Source organism: Phaenicophaeus curvirostris, chromosome 5 (genome assembly GCF_032191515.1).
Source record: "Phaenicophaeus curvirostris isolate KB17595 chromosome 5, BPBGC_Pcur_1.0, whole genome shotgun sequence".
Taxonomy (NCBI): Eukaryota; Metazoa; Chordata; class Aves; order Cuculiformes; family Cuculidae; genus Phaenicophaeus; species Phaenicophaeus curvirostris.
The window spans coordinates 9,361,574-9,379,653 of record NC_091396.1 but is presented as its reverse complement, the minus strand read 5'-3'; the positions used below and the strand labels follow the sequence as shown (position 1 = coordinate 9,379,653).

At 42.4% G+C, this 18,080-nt stretch overlaps 1 protein-coding gene across 2 annotated transcripts in view; it reads right to left on the bottom strand.

The window, feature by feature from the left end:
- The window catches only part of HIPK3 (homeodomain interacting protein kinase 3), a 75,939-nt gene extending 58,116 nt beyond the window's left edge, over window positions 1–17,823 (bottom strand). Inside the window, exons 1-2 of one of the 2 annotated variants that reach the window (XM_069857505.1) lie at window positions 17,658–17,823; window positions 557–1,652 (exon numbers count right to left, since the gene is read on the bottom strand). In XM_069857505.1, coding sequence (XP_069713606.1) covers window positions 557–1,650 — 1,094 coding nt within the window. In that variant the 5' untranslated portion in view covers window positions 1,651–1,652; window positions 17,658–17,823. Of the gene's footprint in view, window positions 1–556; window positions 1,653–16,739; window positions 16,881–17,657 lie in introns of those variants that run through there. The other variant, XM_069857506.1, reaches the window with a different exon arrangement.
- Between the last annotated feature and the right edge of the window lie 257 nt (window positions 17,824–18,080).

Sequence of the window (18,080 nt, the reverse complement as noted above, 5' to 3'; positions counted from 1 at the left end):
AAATGCCCGCATAGTAGCACCTTAAACATTTAAGTATCCTATCAGTAACTCTCTAAGTTCACTGAAGTCCGCTGCTGCTGAAGACATTCAATCAGCATGGAGTTTATAAGAACTAGGCAAAATATTTACAAGTGCTGGAGAAACACAGAGGCAATTACATAATCTTTGGCAAGAGGATATAAAAGTACTACACTTCTAGTACATCGTCCAGCTGCTTACAGAAAAAAACATCATGTTAGGAAGGCAGGAAAGGCATCCTAATCAAGAAATTGAAAGCTAATCTTTTCTTTCTATTTTCTTTTTAAAAAGTCTTATCAGAGATCTCAAAGTAACAGCAAGTGATGACTTCAGAGTGCAATATGAAATGTACTTCCAAAAGAAAAAAAACCCAACATTATAAAAACATTCAAAGCAAGTATACACAATTTAAATTAATCTTAGTAGGACCATCATTCTTAGATGGTACTTATGTTTTCCAATTTATTCTTTTTAAAACATTAAGAAATGCTAAAATCTCAATCTATCGAAAGTTCAAAACAAAGTAAGAGACACCTACCTGTAATACCGAGATTGTAAGTATGTTGAACAAATAGTCTTTGATACATGGCTGGCAGACCCAAAGTCTATTACTTTAACCCGGTAAGGCTGCCGAACAGGATCCACCAACATAATGTTCTCTGGTTTGAGGTCAGCATGGATTAAACCCAGACTTTTTAGTTTTTTCAGTGCAGTGGCCACCTGTTGCAGAATAGGCCGTATTACTTTCAGTTGAAGAGGGCTGAATTTATTTTGTTTCAGGAAGTCATATAAATTCTGTTCCAACATCTCGAAAACCAGACAAGTATGGTTACGATGCTGAAAGCATTCGTAGGCTCTCACAAAGTTAAATTCATCAGCATTTTCAGTACTCAGTCTTGCTAATATGCTAACTTCTATTTGCCCTTGGCGTGCATACGAAGGATGATTCTTCAAGATTTTGATTGCCACAATCTCATTTGTCCCCCTTTTCCAGCACTTCACCACTTGTCCAAAGGTCCCTCGCCCAAGGAAATCAAGAACCTCGTAACTGTTTTTCACGGAGCACAAAACCTCATGCTGTACTAACTGGTAATCTCCATCACCGCCTGTACCATTTGGTTTTGAAGTTGCAGCCGTTGTCACAACCGTCACTGGGTTTCCTACATTGGTTTGCAACATTGCAGGCAGAATGGATAGCTCATCAACAATCTGCATCGTGCTGTTTTGATTATCTAGCTCTTCACTCTTACGCTTCAATCCACATCGCTGGGGTCCTTCCAGGATATCTGAATGGCTTCCTTGCGTCCCAGTCAGAGGTGCCTCTAACTGAACTTGCTGCGCCCGCGCTGCTAACGCTTTCGTAGCACCTGCAATATTTTTTAAAGCAACAGCATTTGACTGCAACAAAAAGTTCTGTCCTCGAGATCTGTCAAATGGATTTTTTGTCTGAAAGAAAGTACTAACCCTGTGGGGAGAAATTCCAAAGTTTTTACCATTCACATAGATTTGCGAGTAGGTTCTTTCGTGGTACACACAACTGCTTGGTTCTAGTTTGAGTTTCTTCACACTACTAAAGGCACTTGACTGGGTTTGATAAACATATGGTGGGTAGACCAAGACTTGTGAGGCCATACCTACAGAGGAAGAAAAAAAGACAAAGCAAATGAGAAACCTGCATTCACATTTTGAAGCTTCACAGCAGCTTCTCCTTCTAAAGAAAGATCAGGACACAAGTACATTTTCTAAACAAGCTAGCCTAAAGTTATTTCATCTCTAGTTCCTTCTGGCCAGTCACAAAGTCCTCACATCTTACCAGCCCACACACTTCAGCACACAAGGACTGTGGCAGCTGCAGGTCAAAGTGGCAAGTGATTTTGCTGGTTGCATGGGGCAAGAATGAGATAGCCTGCTGCAGGCCACTCGTCATCATACTCTTTCAATTCAGGGAACTACGTTCGTGCTATTAAAAACTCAGCTTTCATTTCAAAGCTTCCAGCATTTCTACATATAGATGTACCATAATGTTCAGTAACATAAGTTAAATAACCAAGTCAAATATTTATCAACGATGATGTAAAATTACTTAGAAAATTCTTAATTGTGAGCTAATGGTACCTGTTACACGAAGTATCCGACCTACTTATCATAAGCACCTTTGTGCTTCTGAGAACTAATGGACAAATGAGAACTATTAAAGCTTGAAAATTTCACTGTGATTAAAGTGGAAGAGATTGAGCTGTGCAATGGCACCCAAAATACCTTAGAGATGTGTACGTTCACATAAACAACTGCAACTTCCCAGGTAAGTTTAGATGCACAGTAACCTAATCCATTCACAAAAGGCAGGTGCTTTCCTGAAGTTACGCAAACTTCTGCAATAGGACAGCATATATCAGAGACAGTTGTGGGGTAGAGAGAAATCAATGCTTTTCACCCTTCATTTCAGGTTTGGAAACTAAATATTACCCTCACACTTTCGGATACCCCAATTTCATGAGTTGGGCCATACAAAGCCTGCATTCTAAAGTAACCTGTTAAATTAACTAAGTGCAATGTTCTACACACCTACAAAATATGTCCCTGATCAAGATCATTTCTGAAAACCGGGCTGATAATTGTAGGTAGAGATCTTAAAAGGGCAGACTTCTCACAGAAAATTTATTTTCAAGTGAATGTGAAGGGAATAAAAAGAACTTATTTTTCTTTATATTTTTTTATATTTTTTAATATTTTTTTCTGTCAACACAACTACTTCCTTGCTAAGGGAGAAATGAAAGTTAGACTAATACACTGTGGACAACTTCAACTCATTAATTCCAGCAAGGCTGAGATCAGAATTTCAACCTGACTTACTCCACCTTTCTCAAGGGCAACACATTTTTTCAAAAGCTGCGCATGTACCACCACTCAAAAAGGGCACTCACACCTCAGAAACCAGTAACGAAGAACAGTTTTGTACAAGGGCAAGCTGTTTCCCAGCCCAGGAAGTCCCCAGGCACAGCAGGCCCATTCTGCATAGCTTGCGTGATGGTACAGGATTAGTCCCACTGCCTCACAAAATCCTCCCTGACTCAGGACAACAGCTCTTCGGAAAGCAGAGCCACAAGATGGTCCAAGGTCATGCTCCACACTTCCTTTCCTAGACATGAAGCAAAGTGTGCCAGCAGAGTGTCCACGGGAGGACAACAGCAGAGGTACCTGGCCCACACCTACAATGAAGAACATGCAGAGATCCTGCCTCTCTTGGACGCCGTACCTTCCAGCTCTCATCTCAGCACTGACCCTGCTGTGTCACCTTCCAGACCCATCAAACACCAGCACTGATCTTATAACATATAACGCTAAATGCCAAGAAAAAGACACTGAATGGACCCCAGTGTAAACAACTAAAAGGCTACAGGGAAGTCATGGCTTATAACAGCCCGATCAGCTCCCAGACAGGGATTCAATACCAATAATACTTCAATTAAATCACTTTTTCATACCACGCGCATGAAAATTGTGGCAATAGATATTTAAATTGCAGATGAATCACATAAAACTTGAGCCAGACATTGGAATGGCTCTGATCAAATGAAAAGTAACCAAATGTATGGCATAATTATTCTGAAGCTGTGATTTGACTTAAGGAAATTAGCATTTAAACATCTTAAGAGCTATTAAAATAATCATAACATCACCTCACTTTAGTATCCTGTAATGGCTTTTGCCTCAGCAATAGAAGACAACTTCCAAGCCCTCTCCCTTCCAAAGGTGTTTGCCCAGACAGAGCCAGACAATGTAGAAAGCTGGTGATCACTCGCAGTCAGGCTATCTCACCACCACTAAAAACAATGGGATTGCCCTGGCCTCCTACTTCACAACAAGGATTCAAGACTAACTCCCAACTTCAGAACACAGGCAAAATTTCTCCAAGTTCCTGAATCCTCTTATAAAGAACAGAGCCCGTTACAAAGTGTGTGGTGCAAAGCACAATCATGACTAGGGCACCTACCCCCCCTACTCTAATAATTATATTTAAATAAATCACTTATACTGATTACATTACTCAGATCTCCAAATTCAACCCACAATGACCACCCTGGAGCACGTACACATCCAAGCCTACCTGGAGCTTCTGGTGGCACCTGCACAGCTGAGGCCCAGCTGTCTGCCCTTCTTGCAAGAACAGGTCTCCTACAAGCAGCCAGAGCTGTGCTGCCTGCCAGGAAGGAGCCTGGATGCCTGACTTACAGGCAAGAGGTCCACCAAGCTGCAGCAGCCCCAGTGGGCCCACTCACTCCAGTTATGCTATAATGAAACAGCAAACTTCTTGCTTGGTTTAACTTCTCGAAAATGTATTTGCCCATGTAAGCATATCATCAAAACTGACAGCACGAAATTAAGATGATAATTTTGAAAAAGCAGCAATAAACCTACACTGCAATTAAGGTTTTCTGAAAACAGGACAACAACCCAGTGCAGGGGGAGCATAATCCTCTAGCATGGCCAGAGGACCACCCAAATCCTTATCTGAGCCTGTCAGGACCACGAGCACTTGAAAACTTAGTCGTTTTCTACAGCTCCTGCTATTCAAACTAGAACTAGATGCACATAGTCCCAGCTTCCTCTTTAACGTTAGTTTCAGTTGGATAACAGAAACTAGGCTTTCATCATTTCTTATGAGCTTAAATCCATGACCCTGAATTCCAACCACACTAACAGCTCTGTTCTCAGATAAGAATTGTTTATTGAGTTATTAAGTAAACACTTTTAGCAACTCCAAGATAAAAAAAAAGAACTAAAGACAGATGACATGCTGGAAGAACAACTTTCAACGCAATCATGAGAGATAGAACTAAAAAAAAAGGCAAATTTTACTGCACAAGAGTAAAAATTATCTTGAGTTCTTGTACGAGCATCTAATTTCTTACCTTTCCCTAAACATTTCTCCCTTACCCCATTATTTTGCTTGTCTTTCTTTAAACATGTACTTCCAGATGCAATCTGGTTTGGAGAAGCTACAGTATCTTCATGTAAGCAATTAATAAAACACTTATATAGGTCTTATGAAACAGATGTCATAAAAATCCAGCACCATCCTACACCTAAGACTGCTTGAAGACCTCTGCCACGCACACATCCACAGTGCTCAGAAGGCATTTCAGACCAAAGCACTCTTACATTATATATGTTAACATTTATGCAACAAAATACACTAGTACAGCATGTAATTATCCAACAGAGCCAGCTGCTTGAGGTCCATGTGTTAAAAAGCCAAGTTTAACAATAGAACTGATTTTTCCCCCTGCCCAGCTGACTACCCAGGCCCACGCCCAGACACCAGAGCTGCACAAGCCTTAAAGAGAAAGGGAAAACACCATGATCATCTCTACTGTAACAGCACTGCCATGTTGTGGAGGGTTTTTTTGTTGGTTTGGGGTTTTTTGTGGTTGGTGAAAGGTGGAGTTTGGAGTCTTGTTTTGGTTTCTTTACTATTTAGGGAGATTCAGGATACAATATAATCCTATGGATAGCTACTCCGGAAAATGGAAAAGAGTTACTGTGTTCCAGGTTTGCCTGGGATGGGGTTTTGGTGTTTGGGGTTTTTTTTCCCAATTGGTTGGTTGGTTTACCTTTTTCCCCAGATCTTTTGGTTAAAGTAAATAACATACTGCACATTTTCCCCTACCAGAGTGGATCTTTCTTTTCCCTGCCTTGTCAGAAATCACTTCACTGAGTTCATACATCTTTCTGCACGCTTCTTATCAAGACCATTCCTGCTTCTTCATACAGTCTGACAAGCTTCAGTTTATATCTATGTTAACAAGTCCAGCAGCACAATGAAAAAGGGATGGGTAGAGCAAAGCAGCTAGTACTAAGGGAAAGAAAACATTGATTCTGTGTTCATTTTGGGGAGGGTACTTAAGACTTAACATTAATGAGGAGCTGATGCACATCTTCCAGTTAAATTTCATTCAAAATTAAAACCAGATGTGTGCACTACAAACCCACTCCAGGATGCAAACCAAAGCAGAGTAAACAAAACCACATAAAATATACTGAAAAACCCAATCTACAGGTGATGTATGCAGGCAACCCTCAGCTGCTAGAGGAGCTCCGGATTTGCTTTTCGGTTTGAGTCTCAGATGTCTGCCCAGTCTCCCCTGCACACATTAACTCCCTCTTCTCCTTCCCCATGTGCAAGATGACCACCATATCTTCACTCCAGCACAGTGATCACTCCCCAGCCAGTGGCAGACACAAGCTGAAGGTGGCTCTGGAGTTCTCCAATTTGCTTTGCTCCAATACCAAGGTTGCTGCATCCCACCTCACCTGTCAGGTGTTGCTACTGAATACTGCAGTGGATGTGGAAAAGAAAGCCTGTCTCTAGACACCAACCAACTATCATTACTTCTAGATAGGGTCCCTTTAAAGGAAATGAGTTGCCTTGGCTCTAAGTTTGAAGCAGAGAGAACTGGGAATTCTGCACTTGGTTTAAAAATTACACCAAGCGTACAATTTTGGTCAGAGTTAAGTCTGAATTCTGTGCTTCTGAAGAAAGTAAGAACAAGTAATGAAGTGAACACATTCTGACTAAACAATGAATTTAGTCTTTTATTTAAATACACCTGTTTTCAAAGTAATGGCAATAAACTGAGGTGCTTCACAATTCCCCCCACCCCAGCCAAGCTGCTTCTCTACAGAAACTGAACACAGAACCACACAGAGGCTGCTTTAGTCAAACAGAGCACCTCTGGTAACATCTTGGTAAGGCTCACTTGATTAATAAAGAACACCATAACAAACTTAAAATTATGTCTCCAGCCTTCTCAAATGGTTCTAGACAAATCCATAAACATGACTAATTTGGCACACTAACAACCTCAAGAAGCACAGGTTGTTCCAGGCCTGACCACCATTAATAATTAACTATAAACTGACATTTCCTCATGACAGAGTAAAGGCGGGGGTGAGGAGGGAGTATAGCTGAGTAACTAGTTAGTAAGAGCAGTGTAAAAGAGTGGACAAGAAACAGCCACACTACACCCTTAGTTCTTCTGCAAAAGAAACAGCCCCTTTTAAATGTCCCAAGAAGTACAATCAGTACATTGCTGCTGTTGTATTGCAGTAAAATCCCAGGCAGGCAAAGCCTAGCCAGTGGCAGCCACCAATATCATAGTTACAATTTAACTCAAGAAAACTCGTTTTCCAACTTCTTTCAAGCCTCCAACAGTAAGAACCAGTTCCAATGCACTTGCACATTTCTCGCAGAGCAGCTGGGCATCAAGGGAGACATTCTAAAAGCTCAGCCACTTCCAGCAAATGCACTATTTGAGCAACAGCACTTATAAAGTGTTTTATTTATGTATCACTTTGGAAACACCATAAGGATACTGTCATTTTTCCCACATGAAAGAAAAAAAAAAAGTTCTTTTTATATCAGGTGCTGCCCAACTTTTCAAGGTATTGCCCTCTCTTTCCCCTCAGAAGAAGCCTTATTACTGGTAGTAGCAGCACCTCTATGTTATTGTTTATTTTGGATACGTAGCAGAACAAGCTGTACTGATGCGAGTGCTTCCATACTCGTGAACTGTTCACCCTGAGGAATTCCCTTACGCCAGCTGTACAATTCAAAACAAAACACTAGTAATTGAGGTTTCTCGCAATTTATACAGAAAAACATATCCACAGACAGTGCAAAGCGTCAAGAGATAAAAGCCCAGGGAATCCCACCCCCCAACCACCTCAAAACCAGCTCAGCGAACAGATCTCTGACCCACGGAAGGGAGGGAGAAGACCAAAGGAGAAAGCATTGAGGCATTCAGTAACACATGCCATATGAATTGTTTTCTTGCACAGCCACAGAGGCAATATTGGACATGAACTGCAGAGGTACACACGCTCCTCCATAGAGGAGAGCAGCACTGGCGCAGAGACAGTCTGATGGCAGCTCACACCCAGTTCCAGAGGCAGCAACTAGAGACACAGAAGTTTAATGAGAAAAGCTATTATTACATTCTTTGATTAAAACACATAAGATATTTCAGAGCTCGGGAATTTTGGCACATCGTATACCAACAACATTAAGCTGAGTTAAGGGTGGCCTCTGCCTGACAAAAAAACTCAGCCCCACACAGATCAGCGGCGAAGGTGGAGACAAGAAGGCCAGCGGCCGATTCCAAGCTTCGGGACACTCTTAGTGAGAAACAAACAGTAAAATGATCCAATTTTGAATTTGTAAAATGCAGTTACTACCTGTCCAAGAAAAAAGTTAGATGGCTGACTTCAGATTTGTGCAACATTTGAGATTTTTTATTTTTTTTAAATCATGCACTACCAATGTTGTATTGGCATCAGAAATGAAAACAAGTCCATTTAAGTGTGATGCAAACTAGTCTCAATTGCACCATTGTTTCAACACTTGGAAAAAAAACTAACACCATACACTGAACACAAACATATTTTACACAAAATATTAGAGTGAACTCCTATGACTTAACACTGCCATTTGCACCAGTAGCAGCACTGAATAATACAATCACTGTATTCATATATCCAATAAATACCAGAAGCTAAATCTTGTGATGCCAGTATGACTGCAATCCTAGTTGAAAAGACAAATCAAACAATACTTAAAGCATTTCTTTTTCTGCAGGGCCAGAAGCTGTTATGGAACTGAAAAGAAGGCAGAAGCAGTGCAGTATAGGTGACCAGTCTCAAAAGACAGCACACTTCCCAAATAGAATATGCCACCACCAACACAAATGGTGCATTTCAACCAGCTGGGGCTTCACCAGCTAATCTTTTCTTTTACAAAACTCTTTTTTACCTTGAAAGCAGCAAGCACACCGAAAATAAAGTCCCCAAGAGTGTTTAGAATCCATGCCTTCAGGGTCTGTATGACAGTACAGCACCAAAGGATGTATTCAAACTACTGCTGCTGTCTGTCGCTCTTCAGCCCAGTAAGAGGGATCAAGGTGAGCAGAGAGGTGGGACATAACACCATGCTTTTTCCATTGCTGCAAGTACTTCCAAAAGATTTTGTCACCTTCCTAAAGTAGGAATAAAATTTGATAGGAGAGTTTAGATCACACTGCCTGTTGGTCACCTAGCTGTCCAAACACCGCTTTTCCTTAAAAAATAAATAAATAAAAAATCCCAAACAAATATGCATGCCATTTTTCCTTCTTATTTCCAGCTATTTTATTTTGATTCCATTGCTTCACTTTGAATTCATAGTTGCGGGGCTTTTGTTGGAATTAGAAGCGGATCAACTCAACAAAGAAATATATTTATCACAAGTCTCATTCTAGAAGAGCTCTAGACAATACCAAATGCAGCTCCTGTAAGAATATAAATCTAGATGGCTATTTTACTTATCACTGCCTCACCTTCACAGAATGACTGCTATGCCAGAGCATCTGCCTGACCATGAAGGGGTCCTATTTGCATAACACCAATTCCTCATCAAGTCCTCTAAATTACTCAAAATAAAGGATGTTCATCCAAAACAGTCTTTCACCATCTTACTACAAAATATTTTCAGCCGGAAAAAGCATGCACCAGAAAAGCAATGCGAAATTACTGTTCTCCCCACATGACTTGCAAATTAGGTTTGCAACAGCGCATACACGAATAACCTGTTGAGCTCACCAACCCTGACATGATAGTACAATTTGCAAATCAGGGTCTACAGTACCAAAAGCAGCGTATGTACTGTTCAGAAGATGTACGAAACTGTTCCCTACACACTGAGAATTAACCAGCAGTAAGTAACACTTGAGTTGAAACTATCCCTAAATATATGAAAAAACCCCACAATCACTCTTCCAATAGAACCAACGTAGTCAAGCAGTCACTGAGTTGCCAAGACAGAATACCCAGATCACATTCAAATTCCCTCTGCAACAAAAATGCTACAGTAAATAAAAACCTTAGCCTTTTTGGTTTAAATCTGACTTAACTGTAAAAGAATCAAGATATCAAACCCAACACACTTCTCTTGTGTCTTTTTCTGCTACAGTTTTCAGGTCAGTCACTTCAGCTCCACTCAATAACAACATTCAAACATATACTTTGTGAAGTATATATACACACAAACATATATGTGTGTATAGATATACATACACGCACGTGCACATCACAGTAAGGTTTGAGAGGTTTGTCTACTATATACACACACAGAATGAAAACTCCTCAAAGTCCTATTTTATTTCTTTTCCAGAATACAAATTCCTTAAAACTGTGGTTCTAGTATTTCGCTTTTATATAATGCATATTTTTCTTTCATTGTAAGCAAAACCACCACAAAGATAGGATTAACTGCTTACCGAAAACAGCTGTATAAATTAGACATGGGATATGTAAAAAAAATAAAGAATTAACAGAGAGAAAAATAGGTGTTTACCACTTCTTTCAGATTTCTAAAGGCAAGGGGGAAGTGGCCTTTCCTACAGGGAAAAAAAAAAAACCAGTGCGTTAAAAATGAATATTCTCTCAAGAAGGCTCAACCTCTGGCCTCCTAATGTATTGATAACTGTAAAAACCCATTTTATAATGTTTCCCAAAGCCACCAGTGCAAGAAATTTCTCCCTTTCCTCTACACAAAGGAACTTATTGATTTAACTATACAGAAAGACGAGCAAAAGGAAAGAAAGGCAACATCACATGCAGCATATGACCCAGATAGCTACAGCATAATACATACAGATGTATGTCAGTTTTTCCTCTGTTGTGGTCCCTTCTGTATTTAATAATCTGTAGAATAAATGAACTTTTAGCATTCACTCCTGTTTCAATCTTTAAAATAAGGTTTAGATATTTCTTCAACCAAGTTTTAAAAACACATGTAGTCTTAAAGAGCACTTGTCACAAAGAGCTCCCAAAATATTTCTTGAGAAAAACTCCCACAAGGTCCTCTTGCAAGGCTCAGAGTTTACGCAGGCAAAGGAGGACGTTTGCCCATGGCAGCATTTCAAAAGCCATAAAGAAAAGGTATTAAAAAACTCTTTGGAACCTCATGAAAGCAAGCCATTCTTATTAGGCTGAATACCAATTAATTTCCTGAATCATGAAATATATTTATATTAACAGATAAGGAAAGGAGAGACAAAGAACTTTTTCCTTCTCTTCAGAACACAGCCTGTTCCTTCCAAAAGGCTTCCCAAGTAAGATCCCAAACACCAAAATTCCCATATTAAACAGATTCTAGAGATGAAAAATAAAGATCTTGTGAGGACCTCCTCTATCCCTATGAACAGCTTAAATCTTCAAAAATAAGCTGTGGAAAAAACTTGCCAGCTAGAACAGGCAGATTTCAGATAAACAAGTAATTCTAATCATTTAAAAAATAGAAAACACGGAATAATTGAAAGGAAAGGCGTAGGAAGTAGCAGATGACCTAAGTTTCTAGGAAAACACAGGAAGGAAGAGGTTTACAAGGCAAAGATGCACATTAACAGCTTTTCAGTCAAAAAGGCAGAAAGATATAAGAAACAAATAAAAAGCCTTCTGGAAGTCGTGCAAGTTCCACCAATTGTGTACTGACACAGGCAAAGCCTGCACCATATGGAAAAGAGAAAAAAATAGTACATTTTACTCAAACTAGTGGAACAAGGCAAAAATTAATACATTTTTTGTAAACACTAACAAGGGACCAAAACAAAGTAGTAAACAACAAACACTGTGGAAACACAAGAGGAAAAATGTATTTTCTTATCTACATATGAAAAAGTGAGTAAATTACTAAGGTTTCAGATAAAACTGTGCATATAGATGATTTTGCTTACTCCTACCGTCCAGAACAAACTTAAATCCCCAGTAAAAAAAAAAAAAAAACAAAACAAACCCCAACAGTTTCTTTGCTTCCCTTACAATAAACTTTGTATCAATTATTAGCATTACAGCTGCTTTTCTGTCTGTGCTGTTGCATTCACGTTTCCTTCAGATCTTCAGCCTATGCTAGTGCCTTGCTGCAGGCAGGCACTTGCTTCAGCCAATACAAGTGGGACTGGGGAAACTTCAGAAGTCAGTTCACATCCAAAAACCCTGAGGAGCCGGTCTGGAGGGACTCGGTCACACAAATAAAAGCAGCAAACACCTTCACGATGAAGGCACTTAAGCCCCACACAAAACACAGCTCCACCAGTTACCTCAGTGCTAGCTGAAGTTTCTTTAACCCTCAGTTTTCCTGCTCAGGGATCAGGTTTGCTATCACCCATTATCACACTTCAAGATAAGGTGAGGAGACCCACTGCCTTCTACCCTAGAGTCAAGTAAAACTAAAGTGAAATTCCTACGATAACCCAAAGCAAGTTGTCTCAGGTACTGGACACCACTAGCCTCAAAGGCAAGGCAACAGCCAAGCTTTACCTTGGTAATAAAAATCTTGTCTCATCCAGCAATTTAAATTCTCACCAGTCTCATGTCTTAGAATTTAAAAGTCCTGGTCACATAAAACCACCCGTAGGACAAGCAGTGACAACAGCCTTCAGGACAGAAAAGGGCAAGAAATGCTCGAGTCAGTGGGTTACAGCTTTTTCCAACAGTCACGGCAAGTGCCTGTGAGCATCTCCAACGTGCAACCACATGCTCCTCTTTTGACAACGATGTTAACGGGACTTTGCACAGATACTAGGACCTGAGCTTTCCGGTCCCTAAATTTTCCACCACTTATTCTGAATCAGTCGTTACTGTGGTGCCACACATATTCAACAAGTAACGTTTATACAAATATGAGGGGATTTCCATTTGATCATTGCTGACTTTTTAGACGTAAAGCATTAAACATATTTATTTTGTAATATGCTTTAAAAAAAAGGACTAAAATAGTTTTCCATAACTATTAAATTATTTCAGCAAGAATGGAAACAGTCACATGAGTTTAAGATTACTGATTTTAAAAAGAGGGAGTTTTAATAGCAGTTTCACTTGTAACATGCAATAATAATCCCCTGTACAAAAGAATCCAATTACTTCAACACACAGATACTTGTTGCAGCTTGGATTATACTAAAAATATATGAAAATATTGGTTCGTCTTTGGAGCTCAACCTTTACATTTTTCTAGGCTTCAACCTGTTACACCCAAATACTGTAGGGCATAACAGAGCTGAAGAAAAAGCCACACTTCCAAAAAGGAATGTTTTCTAATCTTTCCTGAAAACAAGATGAAAAAGACTGTATGAAAAGTTTACATAATGCTGAGACCATTAAATATGTACAGTTAATAACACAGGAAGAGATATTTTGAAATTAAACTGACACCAAGTCATCAAATTGAGAGAAAAAAAAAAAAACAAAACAAAAAAACAGAACTACTTGAATTGACTTGCTTAAAAAACACTCCAGTTATGTGGCACTTTTTCCATTTTCAAGCAAAACTGCTAAGCTAGAGGTTAAGCCCATTTTGTCAGAAAACTACTCATTCTCAAAATTGAAGTGGACTATTGAGACACTATATGGAAAATAGTGACAATGTGAAAAAAATACTACAAAACTGTACAAAGATTATCCTCAAACTGCATTCAAAAACAAGAATCACACCAATTCTTGCCATCTTTCCCAAAATTCATTATATTGAAATAGAACAACTGGAGAATAAGGGGGGAGGGGTAGAAGACCTACCCTGTAGGAAATACTATGCTACCAAATAAAGTCACAGACTAAAATCCACCTTCATAGTTACATGTCATTCTGCTGCTCATCTGTCACTGAAACGTTAGCACCTCAAAGAGAAACAGCTTAAATTTCTCTAGGAATCTGAAAAAGAGATAGAGGTTCTAAATTAAAATGGTCATTAGAGAGGAAAGCCAAGAACAGGTAACAGGATTTTCCAGGCTTTATGCTTTATAGGTTATGTCAGGTCGAAAACTGCCCATGGAAGTCAGAAAAGGTAGCATGTTGCTAACTTATTTCACAGCAGTAGCTGCTGAAAGTTGCTTGACACATAGTTAACATCATCATTTAAGGTGCACTGCACACTTACCAACCATCTCTAACACTCAGTGCTTGTCCTTGGCAATTTCCAGCTTGGTTTCACACAGAACCCAAGAGTTCTGAAATACAGCTTAAGAGACCCAGAGACCCATCTCATACTTCACCCAAAGAATGCGCTTCTCTTCCAGGACCTGGATTAAAAGTAACACATGATTTTCCACTCCATCTCAGATTTTCAGTCAAGAGATCTGAAGAAAAATATTTTGGTGACTTAGGAACAGAGACATTAACTTAGTAAAAGTTCCTCAGCATCAAGACCAATCCTCATTTCCAAAGGGAACAAACTTGAATAGTAAGACCAGCTGAAAACAAGCACGTGACCAGCTGTGAATTTATGTTATCCATCTACAGGAGCTTTACGGTTCCAATGAAGATGTGCTAAGGATGTTTTCTTCATCAAATGAATCCTATGCCAAGACTTCCAAAATTCTCCTGTAACTGCACTGTAATATCATCAGGGAATCGAAGAAAACACAAAAAGGTACAAATAACCTTTCTTTTCAAAGTATGAAAAGTGGATAGTATTTCACAAGATTCAACAGCGAACGTGTAACCGAGTAGCACCGGTATCGCCACAAGGACATCAGACTTCCCTGTTTGTTCTTCCCTGGATCGAGAATCACCAGTTGATTATCAGGCCTGCTCTACTGGATTCACACTTCTGTTAGCTGATGCAGCAGTTTACCTTAGCTGCAATGCTTCTGAATATGGAATGAAATAATTATATATTCAGTGAAGCTAAGGCTTCTCTAATAAAAAAAAAACTAAACTAAAAAAAGCATTGGTATTTTCTGTTTTTTTTTCACAAAGTTCTGTGCAGAAAGCAATACTGCCTATGGCACCATTCTGTATGTGCACAGCAGTCATAAGCCACAATACTTCACACTGCAATACCAAAATTTAGCTCAACTAAAAGAACTTCCTTCTTCTGTATTTAACATTCCTCTGAAATACACGTTCAGCCTCAAATGACAGTGGCTGCGCCCGTTACAAATGCTTTTCTCCCCCCCTACACACACAAGAGCCAACTACAAAATTCCTGTTTCAAAACGCACCGCTTGTCAAAAGGATCTTTGTTGCTATAATCAGCACACTGGCAGAATGGAAAATACAAGAGAATTTACACTATTGAAGACAAAAACATTCTAAAACCAGGAAAAGTGCAATCTCTTAAAAACAGTACAGTGTGGTACATCCCTAAATACACAAGCTTGGAGAAGCACCGCCTGACATTCTACATGTTTAGGTTGGGATTTTCACAAGAATTAACAACAGTTAATTCTGTTCTGCCCAGGAGCTGGTAAGCTAACACTCCGCCTCTAAAAGTGCTGCGCAACCTCCCATCCCTTTTAACCCACACAATCAATGCGATAAATGCTTTTTGAAAAACATCACCTCCAGAACAACATTCATTTTGAAGGAATTGCTATAAATTGAAGCACGTGACAAGAAAAGTCACACACAAATTCTAGTATTTCTAGCAGTTGCATCAACTTCAGTGCGATGAGTCGAAAGCTCGCTCTTCCTCCCCACACCCTGTCTTTGTCTCTGGCATCTCGTTATGCAGGAGCCGCTCTCATTTCCCTGTTTCCGTAGATAGTTGTTTGAAAGATAGGAGGGAGTAAATATGCAAACACTAAAAACCTCAAACAAAGAAAAATCCCAGGCACCAGCAGAGACCCTAGGTCAGGAGCAAGTCCCCGAGCAATTTTTTAATGGAGCTTTGTTCCAGCTGATGGAATCTCTCCGATTACGAAGTGTCCTCAAACCCATGGAACCACACACCATCACCACAACCCAAATTCAAGCATCCAGGCAAACGTATCTACGAAAAAATTTATTTACAAGCACAACCGACGCCACACCCTGAGCAAGCAGCAGAACTCGCATTACAACAGAAGTCCCCAGCAACAAGCGCAGTAAATGAAAAGTCGAATTCCTGTTTTACGTGATTCTAAACACCATCCCACCATGCGCTACCATAAATGGCTCGCAGCAGCACAGATAAAGCAGCCACCGCTGTTATATCAGTATCGGTTTTCCCCCGGTAAGTCCTTGTTAACACTTTGCTCTATTTATTTTGATCTCACCATGCCACTTAGTAATACAGTCTTGACCTATTTTCCAGATGCTTAATTAATCTCTTTGCTAGCTGCCGCGCTTATTAGACAGTTACTGTGTGTATTCTAGACTTAGCTTATAGAAACCTTTAGCAAATTAACCATGTTATGGAATTATTGTTATGTCAGAAAGTAAGTTCCTCTGAGCCCAGCCGAGCTTTTCTACTTTGAGTGAAATCGATGAAAGCATAAACTGTTTGCAAATGATGTAATGGGAGGTAACACAAGGGGGGATGTATAATCACAGAAAAACGTATTGTTATCAGCAACCGCAGCTTCACTTAAGGCAATTGTCTCATGTCAATAATACGTTTTCCCACGATTTAAAAATATTAAAGTAACTGAAATGAACAAAGCTCATACGCAAGCAGAAAGACACAGAAACAGAGCGCCCCATAATTTCTGGCAAGGCAAGGCTGGGAGTCTCAAAACAACCCACCAAGTTAACAAAAAAGGAAACCAGCGCAGCTTTTGGCACTGACATTTTAAGTCAGAGGCAACAGTTGGTAACAAAAGCTCAGCCTCAAACGAAAAACATAGATCTGTAAGCACACAGCATGGACGACCGAGAGCTTAACCCAAGTAAGAATTAAAGAGGAAAGATAAATCGCTATTTCCTACCGCGTTAAACACACGCAAACGCATCTGCCACTTTTCTAGCCGATACGGCGATGGATCGAGAAGCGGCAGCACGATCCCCGCTGCAGTCGCTCCGCTAGAGCCACCGGCGGTGACCCCGGTGTGTTTACAGAGCGAGTTCTTGGGAACCGACCAAAGCCGAGAGCGTCAGCTTCCTCCCCAGTTGTTTTTATTTATCCCGGCCCCTCCGCGCCGCTCGCTCCCCCCGCGGGCCGGGGGGACACCGGGAGCCGCCCCGGGGACACGCACCGAGGGGACGCGCCCAAGGGACACCGGGAGGGGACATGGGGGGGGACGGGGACACACCGAAGGGACACCCCGAAAGGCTAGCGGGGGGCTGACACACCGAAGGGACATCAGCGGGTAGATCGGGGCGGGGGGAACACACAAACCGAGGGGGGGAACACCAAAGGGCTACCGGGGGGACACCCCGGGGGGGGGGGGGGTGGGGGGAAGACAGGCACCGAAGGGCTACCGGGGGGACACCGGGGGAGGGCGGGGGACACCGAAGGGCTACCGGGGGGACACCGGGGGAGGGGGTAGGGACACCGAAGGGCTACCGGCGGGACACCGGAGGAGGGGGTAGGGACACCGAAGGGCTACCGGCGGGACACGCCGAAGGGACACCCCGAAAGGGACACTGGGGGGCTACCGGGGCATACACCGGGAGCCGCGGGGAGGGGACACCGGTGGGACCACCGAGAGGAGACGACACACTAAGGGCTACCGGGAGGGACACCGAGGGGCCGCCGGCGGGACACCGCGCGGAGCCGCCTCCCCCGCGGGACCCCCGTCCCCTCGCCAGGGGCGGCGGCGACGGGCCCGCGGCCCCGCGCGGGCGGCGGCCTCGCCCGGAGCCGGGTTAAGTCGTCGGGGGTTGCGGGTCCCGCCGCCGCTCACCTTCACGGGTCGGGCCGCGCTGGCGTCCGGGCCGGAGCCGCCGCCGCGGGCATGTCCGGGAGCGCCGCTCAGCCGCTCGGCGCCGCCGCTGCCATCTTGTCCCGGCGCGGCCCGCCCGGCCGCCGCGGCCTCCGCCTCATCCTCCCGGGGAGGGACCCGGCCCGCCCCCGCCCGCCTCCCCGCGGCGGCCCTAGCGGCGCCCGCCGCCGCCCATCGCCCCCCGCCCCGGACCCGCCCCGGGCTCGGCGGGAGGACGCGGGAGGCTCCCGCCGCGCTCTGGCCGCCGCGGGGGGCGGGCCGGCCCCGTCCCGGCAGCCGCGAGCGCCAGTCGCGTTCGCAGCGGGGAAAGGGGCAGCGTGAGGGAACGGGCGCCGCCCGGCTCGCTGGAGCCGCGGGTGAGGAGGCGGCGGTGTGAGAATGCGC